The 13,700-nt window shown below is 49.9% G+C and overlaps 1 protein-coding gene across 1 annotated transcript; it reads left to right on the forward strand.

Moving 5' to 3' along the window:
* Positions 1–3,514: 3,514 nt before the first annotated feature.
* SFRP2 (secreted frizzled related protein 2) lies at positions 3,515–12,601 on the forward strand. Its single transcript, XM_032955377.2, has 3 exons — positions 3,515–4,459; positions 5,682–5,762; positions 9,527–12,601. The coding sequence occupies exons 1-3, from the start codon at positions 3,949–3,951 to the stop codon at positions 9,829–9,831; spliced, it is 897 nt and encodes a 298-aa protein (XP_032811268.1). The 5' UTR covers positions 3,515–3,948; the 3' UTR covers positions 9,832–12,601.
* Positions 12,602–13,700: the final 1,099 nt, after the last annotated feature.

The following is a 13,700-nucleotide window of genomic DNA, read 5'->3' on the forward strand; positions in this document are numbered from 1 at the left end:
CGATGCAACTTTATTTTGCGCGACAACACTCACCGAATTCACCCTCTACAGACGTAATTTCCCAATTACATGCGGTGCACCAGATGCAAGGTCACTTTCGTGCCATGCTGGTACAAATCACGGCACATTCCCACGTGTTACGGGGTTGTGTGTGTGTGTGTGCCATTCTCAAGATGTTCTTTAAGGGCTGCGAAAGCTAACATTTGGCGCAAACGTAACCCAGTCCGTACTGTACGTATTAGTAACTATAAAAATTCAAGAACAAACAAATGTAGCAAAAAATATATATATGGCGCCCACAAATATTATAGAGCGGATGTTGATTCTACTTACAAGGCCAACCAGGTCAGCCTAAACATCCACGTTCTCTTCAGGCCTCGTGCAAATCGTACAGCCAACCATCATCAGTGCACCGAGTAATTCGCCTCCCGCGGAGTCTGACGCTAAAATCATCGGCTAGATAGCGGGGCATAACAATGAGTTTCTCACCAGTGGTGTGGCTTGAGAGTGTGCAGGCGGTGCAACTGCACCCGGGGCCATTGGACAGGGACGGGCCCATTTCATTCCTTGCACCAGCGCTTGTGCCGGCCACGTTACAACACTGGTGGCAATGCAGAGTAAAAATCTTACTCAATGAGCCGTCAGGCCAACAGCTATGAACGGCACGTAAAGTTTCTCTCACTATTTTAATTGTACCAGGTGAGGCTCACTGGGCTGTACAGCTGTTTTTCGGAAGCGACATGGCCACAACTAGCTCAACTAAGTGGCTTATCACGTGGATGGACATTTTACCAATCAACGGTGTTTCGTGTCATTTAGACACAAATCACCATTTAATTGGGATGTGATATTTAGCTGTAGGTTGGCGCATGTGATGAAATGTCGTACCGAAATTACATGTGACATAGGTACTGTATGTATTTTGAACTTCTTTCGCACCGTACGTGGCCAATCATGCTAATCGGAGGTGCGGGGGAAGAACAACAAACGAAACACAACAAACAGTTCTAGAGAAATTAGCTGCATATGTTGTCACGGTTGTGCTGTGTAACTTTCGGATTGTACCGCTTGTTGTTCGGCCCGACGTTCGACGTTTCGCTTCCCGTGCTTGAAACGTCTTCAGTAACTGGATTCAGTTTAAATAATTTAATTAAGGTTTTTGGGTTTTTTGCAGAAGCTCCCATTACGTATCGCGAAACGTCGAACATCATCCCAAACAACGCGCAGGTTCAACCGGAAAACGCACGGGGGCGAGAGCTGCACAGATCACAAATTGGGACAGCCTCGACACCGTCGCAATCCAAAATCCGCTGCGCAACGAGATGAAGGGGGCATGCGCCGAAGGGTTTAAGGCCGCACCTCACGCGGAGCACGAGGGCTCCTCTGTTACGACTCTTACTCTGCATGGTCACCGGTACAGCGCATCGTGTCCGGCATGTACCCTCGAGCAATTCATGAAATGCTAAGAACTGTGCTCGCCTAATGTCCTGTCCCCCTGCTAGAAAATGCCCTCCTACTAGGCAATGCCCTCCTACTAGGCAACGCCCTCCTACTAGGCAACGCCCTCCTACTGGCAATGCCCTCCTACTATGCAATGCCCTCCTGCAATGCACTCCTACTATGCAATGCCCTCCTGCAATGCCCTCCTACGAGGCAATGCCCTCCTGTTAGGCAATGCCCTCCTACAAGACAATGCCCTCCTACTAGGCCCTCCTGCTAGGCAATGCCCTCCTACTAGACAACGCCCTCCTGCTAGGCAATGCCCTCCTGTTAGGCAATGACCTCCTGCTAGGCAATGCCCTCCTACTAGACAACGCCCTCCTGCTAGGCAATGCCCTCCTACTAGACAACGCCCTCCTACTAGACAACGCCCTCCTGCTAGGCAATGCCCTCCTACTAAGCGATGTCCTGCTGCTAGGCAATGCCCTCCTAATAGGCACCGTGAAGAAGAGGAATCCCACGTTCTGCAACTCGAAGCGTACAACGCAGGGAGCGCGTTTTACGAGTTTCTGGAGCTGTTAAAGCCGTGCAGGCGGAAAGTTCATGTTGTTAAACCGGAGCGACTGTACCCGCAGTCGGCTCCGCCTTTCAAGCGCCCATGCAACGCCAAGGCACATTTACAGGCGACGCACTCAATCTTCAACTCCCGTTAAATCGCGAACGCTCGTCTGCGTCTCACAAAGATAAATAACGTCCGCGCCGTCTCGTGAGTTGTTTAAGTGGCCTTTGCGCGCCCTGCAGAGAGACGGCTGATTGGCCGCATTTTAAATGCCTCGCGGGATGGAGGCTGGCGCGCACCGGTTAGCGAATTTGCGCTTTGATGCCCGGTGAAAAAATCACTCGCTGTTGATGGTAGCCGTGGCCCGGCATCGAACTCAGGTGACCAAGTTCTTAGTTCAGTACGTTAAACATTCTGCAACCGCTAGTTCTTAATACTGTAGTATCATGCCTTTGTGTCACCAATCTTTTATACCGGATAAGAGGCTATTGCAGTTATGCACAAAACTAACCCCACCCCCCCCTAGTATTCTGGGCTATTGGAGCAAGCCCTGTTTGTTAGCGAGCACCTATTCACTATTCATGCCGGTACTGCCCGCACGTGGGTTAGCCAAGAACATCCACGTGGCCTCTCTGACACATCCCGTCGAGCGCACGCGCGCGCTGATCATTGCGCCACCGCGCCCACGTCTTAGCATCGCTTTGTAGAACGACGTGGATATTGAAGTGAACCGCACAAAGGGAATGCCGCACTGACAACAATGGCTTATTACTTTAAATTTTAATTCACTGCCACACACACACACTCACTCCGGCCCGTGCGCATCGCCGAGTCGTGGTCAAGGCGGCTACTTATGCTCAACTTGCATTGTCAGACCACGTGAATTCGCGATTAGTGAAAAGGATAAGTGTTTTGAGATGAAAGCAAACAAAAGCAGAACTTGATTCCGTCTCTCCACGTTATAGACAACGATCATTTTAGTCCATCAGCCGATTGGAATTCCAAGCCAATATCGCCGAGTATTCAAGCGCACAACCTCTCGACCGGCTTTGACAATCTGGGTCTCATCAGCAGTCATGGTTGTTAAACGAATGCTGTTGGATTACCAGATGGTATTGTGGTGGTTTAGAGCAGAAGCGTTGGGTTTTTTAACGGCAATCAACCGTGGCCAATCCACTGCTGGATAAAGGTCTCGCCAAAGCTGACGCCACCTCTCACGATCATGCGACGCGGTAACAATCTACCAAGCAGCTGCACGACACGAGCTGATTTCACCGCCCGATCCCCTCGGTGGGCTTGCTTCGCGGAGCACGAGTGCTTCATTATATTATTAAACTTAAAATTTGGATCCCGTTTTTAATTATGATAATTGCAAACGCCGTCTGGCACGCACGCACGATGCTCCACGGCGTGGCAGCGGACGAACAATCATGAGCTCTTCTTGTGTGCGGTGATTTGCGATGACGCGGGCAGCCGACGGTGACCAATGGAGTGGGGAGAGTGGGTGTGCGATTTCACTTTGAGCGCTTACGCAGCCCCGGAGCGCTCACACCGAGCGCGGAGTTGCAGCTCGTGAGCAGGCGTCCGTAGCCGAGTTTCACCGAGCCCAGCGCGCAAATTCAAAGGGACACTCGCTCAGCCAGCCTGCTCCAATTCTTAATGAGCCCATAACATTTTTTTGTTCTATTATTGTTAACGTTTACATCGGTAAAGCTGTCATACAATTTGATCAGACCGTTGATTTTAGTCATCGCTTTTATTACGAATTCATCTGAACTCGTCACTTATTTTCATCTCTCTCTCTCTCTCACTCTCTATAGAGTCGCATTGCTAAACTCTAACATTCCAGCATTTACGCGCGGCTTCGATTTTAGCAGTTCCTCTCTCCGTCGAGTTTACATCGATAAGGGTTAATCTCTCGCACCCGAAACGCGCAACACAGCACAGACATGCTGCGCTACGTGGAGCTCGCCTTTGTGGCGCTGGCCGCGGGCATGCTGAGCGCCGCCGGTGCCATGTACCCCTACGCGCAGCACATGTCCTACCAGTCCGACCTCAGCTACCGTCGCCCCAACTGCAAGGCCATCCCGCCGGCGATGGCTCTCTGCCACGATGTGGGCTACCCGGAGATGAGGCTGCCCAACCTTCTCGGCCACGAGTCCATGCGCGAGGCCCTCCAGCAGGCGAGCTCCTGGGTTCCGCTCCTGGCCAAGCGCTGCCACCCGGACACCAAGAAGTTCCTGTGCTCCGTGTTCGCGCCCGTGTGCATCGACGAGCTCGAAGATCCCATCTGGCCGTGCCGCTCGCTCTGCGAGGCCGTCCGCGACTCGTGCGCGCCCGTCATGGCTGCGTTCGGCTTCCCGTGGCCAGACATGCTGGACTGCGAGAGATTCCCCGTGGACAATGACCTCTGCATCCCCGCGGCCACTGGCGACGAGATGGTGCAGGTGATCAAGGAAGGTGAGGGTCTCCACAAGCTTCCACAGCCATCGTCGTTGTCACCGTTCTCGAGTGATTGACTGCCAGACATCAATGTCAGCTGTCGATGCGATTTGTCTTTATATCCGTAAGCTCGCTGCATCTATTGCTGTATAAGATTTTTTTTGTTTTAATTATTAGGAAATGTGAGTGTCCGGGAAAGGATCATGGAGTCTCGAGACTTTTCGAGGAGAGTCTTGCAAAATAATGTTTAGCAAATTCCATTAGTAATAACATTATTAATGGTATTCATAATAATGACTTTATTCATAATAATATTTATCTAGAGGGGCCTCACTGATTCTCAAGACTTCTGTTCAGGTCCTGCCACATCACATTGATGAATGTATGTATGTACGTTGAACTTACTTCGCACCGTACGTAGCCAACCGTGATGTTCGAAGGTGCGGCGGGGGGGGGGGGGGGGGAACGGCGCACCCGGAAAAAAACACACGTACCGATGGGATGACATGCAACGTTCCGCACAGATAGATCCAAGAATCCATGCCCGTTCTGCCATCTCGTGGCCATGAGACGTCACGGTGAACAGATTTAATTCCGAGATTTTTATAAAACCACGTCTCAACTGATGAATGGATTGCTCAATTTGTTCAGCGCAATTACTGATTATGGGAGGGGGGAGGGGGGAGGGGGAGGAGGGGGGAGGGGGGAGGGGGAGGAGGTGGTGGCGTAGTGGTTAGCGCATTGCGCTACAAAGTATGCACCCAGCGACCTGAGTTCGACTCCCGACCACGGCTAAGATTAGTTGCGAGTGCTGTCTGAAGTGGTCCTGGAACCCCCTCCCCTCTTCGCATTAAGCAGCAGTGGTGAAGTATGGTTAAAACAATCCCTATGGACAATACATCGTGGTGAAGTATGGTTAAAACAATCCCTATGGGCAATACAGCGTGGTGAAGTATGGTTAAAACAATCCCTATTGGCAATACAGCGTGGTGAAATATGGTTAAACAATCCCTATGGGCAATACAGCGTGGTGAAGTATGGTTAAAACAATCCCTATGGGCAATACAGCGTGGTGAAGTGGACTGACAAAGGGCTATACTTAATCATCATTATTATTATTGTTGCAAATTAAGTAAAGTCTGACTCGCGCACTGATGCAATGGGCTCTGGCTGCTTTCGCGAGTGACCGGGAGGGTTCCGAATGTCGATCAGCTTCAACTTTGTTCTGTTCTATTTTCAGAACCCAAAGTGTGCGAACCCTGTCTGTTCAAGGACGAAGACGACAACGAAATCGTGGAGAATTTCTGCAAAAACGACTTTGGTATTGTATCGTGTTCTTTTTCCGTGCGTGATTGCGTGTGTCGCGGTTAGCGCTACGAACCTGGCGACCCGGGTTCGATTCCCGCTCACGACCAACACCGGTGACGATTCTCTGAACCGGTGCTGGGTTTCCCCTAGGTCGACTCGTCCTCAAATGAGTACCTGGTCCCGTGTGTGAACATCACCACTGGAGAAACAAAGGCGGTCGGGCGTGGTGCTGTCCTCGTGTACCGTGCCGGCCGTAAAGAGCACTTGCCCCAAAAATCGGTGAACGCTATAAGGGGGACCTTTGGCTTTGTGTTTTTAAAGCTCAGCAGTGGATGCTGACGCCGCAGATGTCACCGTTCGCTTTGCTGTGCTTGGTACGGTGTGGTTTACCTGTGCCTGCCACATACAATCTTTTTAAACTTCCGTTATCATGGCTTTAACACAGTGAATGAACACACACATACACTGTTGCCGATAACAAAAGCAGGCGGATTTCGTCCGATCCCGGGAGCGAAGCAGGGTTGAGTCTGGATATTACTTGAACGGGAGAGCATGGTGTATGAGCAGGCTATTGCAGAGCTGCGCTGTGGCCAGTAGAAAGCAGTGTGTAGCAAAATCAATCTTTGTACGGGGTTTTTCGCTTTATGCGGGTTTGGTTTGTGCGATTTCGCGTATCTGCCGCCAACCTATTTCGACCCAAAATTCGCTCTGTGCGGTTTGAATTCACTCTACATGCGGCTATACGGTGCGGACGTGGGACACCATTGTGTGTGTACTGTGTTTACTATATGTACTATGTGTGTACTGTGTGTGTACCATGTGTACTGTGTGTGTACTGTGTGTACTATGTGTACTATGTGTGTGCACTGTGTACTCTGTGTGTGTACTATGTGTACTCTGTGTGTGTACTGTGTGTGTACTATGTGTAATCTGTGTGTGTATTGTGTGTACTCTTTGTGTGTACTGTGTGTACTGTGTGTGTGTACTGTGCGTATACTGTGTGTACTGTGTGTGTACTGTGTGTGTACTATGTGTTCTGTGTGTGTACTGTGTACTTTGTGTGTGTACTATGTGTGTGCACTATGTGTGTGTAATGTGCGTATACTGTGTGCACCGTGTGTGTACTGTGTGTGTACTATGTGTGTACTATGTGTGTGTACTATGTGTACTATGTGTGTGTACTGTGTGTGTACTATGTGTGTACTGTGTGTACTGTGTGTGTACTGTGTGTGTACTATGTGTGTACTGTGTGCACTGTGTGTGTACTATGTGTGTACTATGTGTGTGTACTATGTGTACTATGTGTACTATGTGTGTAGTGTGTGTACTATGTGTGTACTGTGTGTGTACTATGTGTGTGTACTATGTGTTTGTACTGTGTGTGTACTATGTGTGTACTGTGTGTACTATGTGTGTACTGTGTGTGTACTATGTGTGTACTGTGTGCACTGTGTGTGTACTGTGTGTGTACTATGTGTGTGTACTATGTGTACTATGTGTGTGTACTATGTGTGTGTACTGTGTGTGTACTGTGTGCACTATGTGTGTGTACTGTATGTGCACTGGGTGTGTACTATGTGTACTATGTGTGTACTGTGTGTGTACTATGTGTGTACTGTGTGCACTGTGTGTGTAATGTGTGTGTACTATGTGTGTGTACTATGTGTGTACTGTGTGGGTACTATGTGTGTGTACTGTGTGTGTACTGTGTGTACTATGTGTGTGTACTGTGTGTGTACTGTGTGCGCTGTGTGTGTACTGTGTGTACTGTGTGCGTACTGTGTGTACTGTGTGTACTGTGTGTGTACTATGTGTGTACTGTGTGCACTGTGTGTGTACTGTGTGTACTGTGTGTGTACTATGTGTACTATGTGTGTGTACTGTGTGCGCTACTCAGGAGGCAGCTGTCTCCTCGTGCAGTTTCCCTTTGTGCGCCCGTTGTTTGGAACGCATCCACCACTACCGCATAAAGCGAGGGGCATCTGCACTCTACCGTGTTACTCATTTCTTGAGAACTGATTTTTGTGTTTAGTTTGTTGTCCTTATCCTCCCCCCCCCCCCACGTACATCCGATCGGCGCGGTTGGCTACGTACGGTGCGAAAGAAGTTCAACATACGTACAGTGTGGGGTTTGGGGGACGGGGAGGGAGAGTGACCCTCCTCATCCAGCAATGGATTGACAACAAAAGGGGATTTGCATATTCATACAAATTATAATTGGCTTGCTCCATATGTGCGTATCGGTACGTGTGAGCACGAGGTTCATTAAACACAGCAGGGTGGCTTTAATTGAGTAAGTCAACGCTGCTGCTGCTGTTGTTGTTTTTGTATTTAACTCAATTGGATTGGTTAATTGAAGGCGGCACGTTTATACCCTCCGTTAGTTTAGACACACACACAAAACACACACAAAAGGCGAACTTCACTCGCAATCTATCGAATTCTGCGTCACGCCTGGCGAATTACTCGCTTCGATGATGAATGACGGTGGATTGTACATTTGGTATAAAACATAACAAGCGTTTAACGCGATACTCTTATAGGCAACGGTGACCTTTGGGCTGACCTTAACCCCACGAGTGAAAGGAATCGACCCGGGGCCGTAATTCTCTGGGAAGAGTGAACTCGGAACGGTGTGATATTTCCGTCAAATGTACGTTCGTTCATCTGTCTGGCCACCCTTTCGCAGAACGCCGTTTTAATGTTACGCCAAAAACCTGCGCGATCGTCTGCATCGCCGTAACGCTTCGACGACATTCACCGACCGAGTCGTACGAGACCACACTTCGGTGATGGAATTCCACGTGATATTCTGGCCGGGCGCCAGCCACGTGCACGAACGAAGGCGCGCAGGTTGTTGTAGGCAGTACAGCTACGTCGTCCGCTGTTATGCTGTACAGTACTCTACTTCTATGCTACCGCGTAAATGCTCTCCAGCCTTTAACGATTCCCGCATTGACCAGCGGTGTGATGTATGGTCAACACCCCCACCACCACCAACCCACCGCCCCCCAACACGGGAGTCGAGAGATTATCACCCAGCAGAGTTTCGACATCAGGGCTGCTGTGTGTTCCACACCGTCCACGTGGGGTGGTGCATCGATGGTACATGGCCACGTGCTTATTCAAAGTGATATCCTGCTCAAATTGGCGTGGGTGCGGTGTTAATCTACATACAACTCCGAGCCAGTGGTAGAAATTCCACATTACTACGAGGGTGGGTGACCACTGCTGATGTCCCTGCAAAGTTGTAATAGCTTTACCTACCCCGGAGGGATGATTGGCTGAGTCAACCCACCCCTCCCAAACAGGATTAGACCTCGCAAACTTCCGACTGCTGGACCATCTGACGCGTGCATTGAATCAAATAATCTCTGGTGATGCTGCTGCTACATGCGCAGTGGTCCCCAAGCACAACATAACCTCACACATTCGGGGGGGTGGGGGGTGGGGGTCTTTGCAGTAGCGTAACTATCGTGGGGGCAAGGAGGTGCCTTGAGCCCCCCCCCCCCATTAACCATCATGAGATTTGTTTTCAACTACTGCGTGAAAAAACAAAACCTCGTGTTATTATGTATTACCAAGGTGCGATCGTGCGAGACTAATCACATATTGGGGCCCCGCCTGAACGATTGCCCCCCCCCACCGCCCGCCCCCTGAGCTGATAATGTCGTAACGCCACTAAGGTCTCTCTGTATTTGTGGTGTGGTGGTGTGTGTTGTGTGTGCGGGACAAAACCACCCCCCTTCCCACCCCACCCCCCCCCCCCTGCAACAGCGCTGAAGATGAAGGTGAAAGAGATCTCCTACATGAACGGCGACACCAAGATCGTGCCCGAGGTGAAGAGCAAGACCGTGTACAAGTTCAACGGCATCTCGGACCGCGAGCTCAAGAGGACTGTGTTGTGGCTCAAGGACGGCCTGCAGTGCACCTGCGACGAGATGAACGACATCAACGCCCCCTACCTGGTGATGGGGCGCCGCCAGGCGGGCAAACTGGTCATCACCTCGGTGAAGCGCTGGCAGAAGGGAGAGCGGGAGTTCCGACGAATCGCGCGCAGCATCCGCAAACTGCAGTGCTGAGCGCGCTCCACGCGTTTTTGATCGGCCGTGGTGGTTCGGGTGGTGGTTGGGTGGTTGCAGAGCCGGATTAAGATTTTGTAGGCACCCTGGGCTACAGGTACTGTAAGCCCCCCCCCCCCTCTCTCCCCCAGTAATATTTTCAAAAGGAAAACAAAGTTAAAGAAAAAATATAACGTATTTTTTTTTTTTTTACAATGCTAACAACAAATTAAATTCAGCATTGACAACTGAAATAACTTTGGTTCTTTCGGCAATGTCACGGAAAAATAAGTAGTAATTAGTCATTGCTGCAGTCACGAAAGCTTCAAATCAAGTTTGAACTGAAATAACTTTTAATTTAACCCGAAAATCGAAAGGGCAGGGAGAGTGACTGGCCTTACACATGGAGGTCGCGATTTGGCAGAGGCCGCTGGGCTGCAGTCCCTAAAGCCCCCACGCCTTAATCCGGCCCTGTGTGGGGTGGGTGATGCCTTCGTAGTGATTCTGCTTTTAATAGTCGGCAAGCATGGAGCGTCCCCCCCTCCACACCCCACACACTTTCGCCACGAGAGTGACGCGTTTGGTTACGGGGTGCACGTGCGCCAACCCTAAACCTAACGCAACCCCCCCCACCCACCCATCCACCTCTGTTTCCTACATCATCCTCATTACACTTCCTATCACCAACCAAAATATCTCCCGCATCCATCATTATCACTGCCCTGTAATGGAACAGTAAAGTAGGTTGACGTTTCGGGTAATGACCCTTCTTCAGAATTGAAAATAGAAAGGGCAGGGAGAGTGGCTGGCCTTACACTTCTGTGGGACCATGAGAATACCGTTCGCAAGGGCTATCACCCGAAACGTCGAGTTACGATTGCTCTTTCTGTTGTACGGCAGTGTAAACGATGAATGTGATGAGTTTGTTGTTGTTATTGTTTGTGCATCACTGCCAACGCAGTACCTTAATATTTGTTATTGTTGTTTCACATTGGCTCGAGCATTGAGAGAGACCAGGCAGTTACACAATTGGCTCCAAGTGTCTCCTTGGTCTCATGTTTAACCCTGTACATACATTAAACCTATACTGGCCTGTGGCATGCAGCGCGATCCATTCGTAGCTACCCCACTAAAAAAAAACCCAACATCGAAATTCAAAGCCACTGCTTTCACAATATTCACACGCCTATTGAGAATGTGTCCATTAGTAATAAGTTGGGTATATGTAAATGGATCGCCCGGCATACTTTGTATCTATCATTTATCTAATTGATCCCCTCCCCCATTCCTCCTGTAAATCCTGGCTAGGTCTGTGACTTCTTATAACCATTTCCTGTAGACGGCTCGCTATAGTCTATACTCATGAGCACTCTCGTCTAAATGAAGCGAACGGAATGCTGATCACGAATTCGTGAAGGCCCTTCAACTGGCACTGCAAACTCTACACATTCATTGGACACGTGTTACTCTCTACCACAGCGTGGTGTTGGGATAGTTCACGTACACTATACATACGATGGGTGAACACACAGACAAAGATCCCCCATATAGCATTAACATACTGTTGGGGCAAGTGCTGTTAGAGAGCACCCATGAAGGCCGGCACGGCACACGATGGGGTGGGTGGCCAACACCACGCCCGGCCGCCTTTGTCTCCCCCGTGGCGATGTTTATACACCGCACCAGGTACTGGAGGCCCAGGACCGACCGGTTCAGATAATCGTCGCCGGTGTTGGCCGTGAGCGAGAATCGAACCCGGATCTACGGGGTTCGTAGCGCAGCGCGCTAACCGCCACGCCACCGCACACACGGCGTGGTGTGTGGTGTGGGGATGTGTTCACATATACAATACATACTACTAGACGATACAAGCTATGGGTGAATACACACACGTACGCCCTGCCTCCACGTAATTGCTCCCACGCTGTCGTTCTCCGCCCACTGCTGCACCAGGGGTTCAGCAGGCTTAATATCATAATCTTTGGGTCTTTCGGTAAAGTCACGTAGATAGGTTCCAAAATAATAATAAAATAAACCCATCGACGTGACTTTACCGAAAGACCCAAAGAATATGAATTCCTGCAGTCACGAAAGCTTCAAGTCAAGAGTCTTAATATCACTATTGTAATAAATAAATATCTAATTTACACGCCCGCTGTCAATCCACTGCTGGATGAAGGACTCCAAACGCCGTGTCGGTCATGGGGGGGGAGGGGGGGGTTGTTTGACCGTGCTTCACCGCTCTGGTCATTGTGGGTTTGTCGATGTCGATGTCGATGTGGCGGGTGGAGGGGATGGGACGAGCGGCGATGGTTCCGAAAGCACTCGCCACTGACATTAGCCGCGGCCGGGAAAAATCGAACTCAGATGGCTGGGCTCGTAGACTTAACACACATGGCCTATATGATTGGCGTCCGCGCTTTCTCCTTGTTATGCAACCCCAAGACACCATGCCCCACATGTCATGTGTTCATAAGTCGACACAGCAATACTGGGTTTCCACAATTAGTACGTAGACTGTCGCCTAATGGAGCAAGTGCTGCTAGCGAGCACATTAATGTAGTTTGCGGGGTAGCAACAGCATTGCTAAGTAAATGACCCAGTTAAATACATGTCACAACCCCCAACCATGCGTGACTAGGGGTGAAACGGTGCATCTATTATTATGGGTTAATATTAAATATCACGATATACACGCGATGTCGCAAGTGCACGAATCTTCGGTGTGTGTAAAATTAAGTTTTCTCATGGGTTTGACCACGAGAGGCCGTTACATTCACCAAAAATGCTATTAAAAAAAAGACCAAAAGTTAATTTCAACTCTGCAGCCGATATGCCCCACACGACGCTGCTTCTGCTTTGTGATAACGATGCCACGTTGCGTATCATTTTCTCTAAATGGCCTTAAATTGTGATCTATGTGGCCTCAAACTGGCCCTACGACTTGTTTTTTTGTCGCATCCAAGAGGCCCCCCACCCCCCCCCCCCCCCCACCGAGGAGATGGAGCAGCCGATTCGCGTGCAGGTGCTAGGCAGAATATCGCATCACAGGATCGTGAGAGATGGCGACGGCTTGAGGTCTTCATCCAGCAGTGGATTGATCAAGGCTGTTCATGATTAAACCTAACACTTCTGCTATAAAACACACGACTGCGCGTGGAACTTTGTATGCTGTGCGTTATGAATAACTGGGTTCCGTTCACACTGCTGCACGTGTAACTAAGCTTCTCATCCGTTTCACATTTCGTACATTTGTCAGTACACTTCTGGATGAACACCTCCACGCGCCGTAGTTGTTCATGGAGGGTTTTTTTTTACCATAATTCACCACTCCGGACAGAGCATTGCGATGAAGTTGTTGGTGATGTCACTCGCCAATCGTGATGATAGACGTGGCCGAGGATCGAACTGAGGTTGTCGGGTTGGCGGCGCGTTCAGCTAACAACCACTGCGACACCGCACCCACGCACTTTCGTTTTCACCCGCGGCCTTAATCTCATCTGATCGAGCGTCTGTTTGTCATCACAGGCAGCGCCACAGAGGTGGGGGCCCTTTGATGGCTCAATCACAGCGGGTGGCTGAGCCTCTTTAATTAGTCCAAAGATTGTTTCATATGAATGAAGGTCTCCAACCCCCCCCCCGCGCCCCACCACCCACTCCAGTGGGTTGACAAAGAGCTTATGCATCTTAGTATAAAGAATGTGCATATCAGGGCTTCATTTCAGTGGGAATTACCCGAGGCTGAGTTCTGGAAGAAAAAAATATTCCGTGATCATTTAAGCCATGGGGCACATCAATGCCGTGCTTTGGTCATCGGGCGCCTATCCAGCAGTGGATTGATAAAGGACTGGATGCATAATGTATTGTGTGCTCATCAACAGGAACTCGTC

Source organism: Petromyzon marinus, chromosome 16 (genome assembly GCF_048934315.1).
Source record: "Petromyzon marinus isolate PM22_M1 ecotype Great Lakes invasive population chromosome 16, UKy_Petmar_22M1.pri1.0, whole genome shotgun sequence".
In the NCBI taxonomy this organism is placed as follows: Eukaryota; Metazoa; Chordata; class Hyperoartia; order Petromyzontiformes; family Petromyzontidae; genus Petromyzon; species Petromyzon marinus.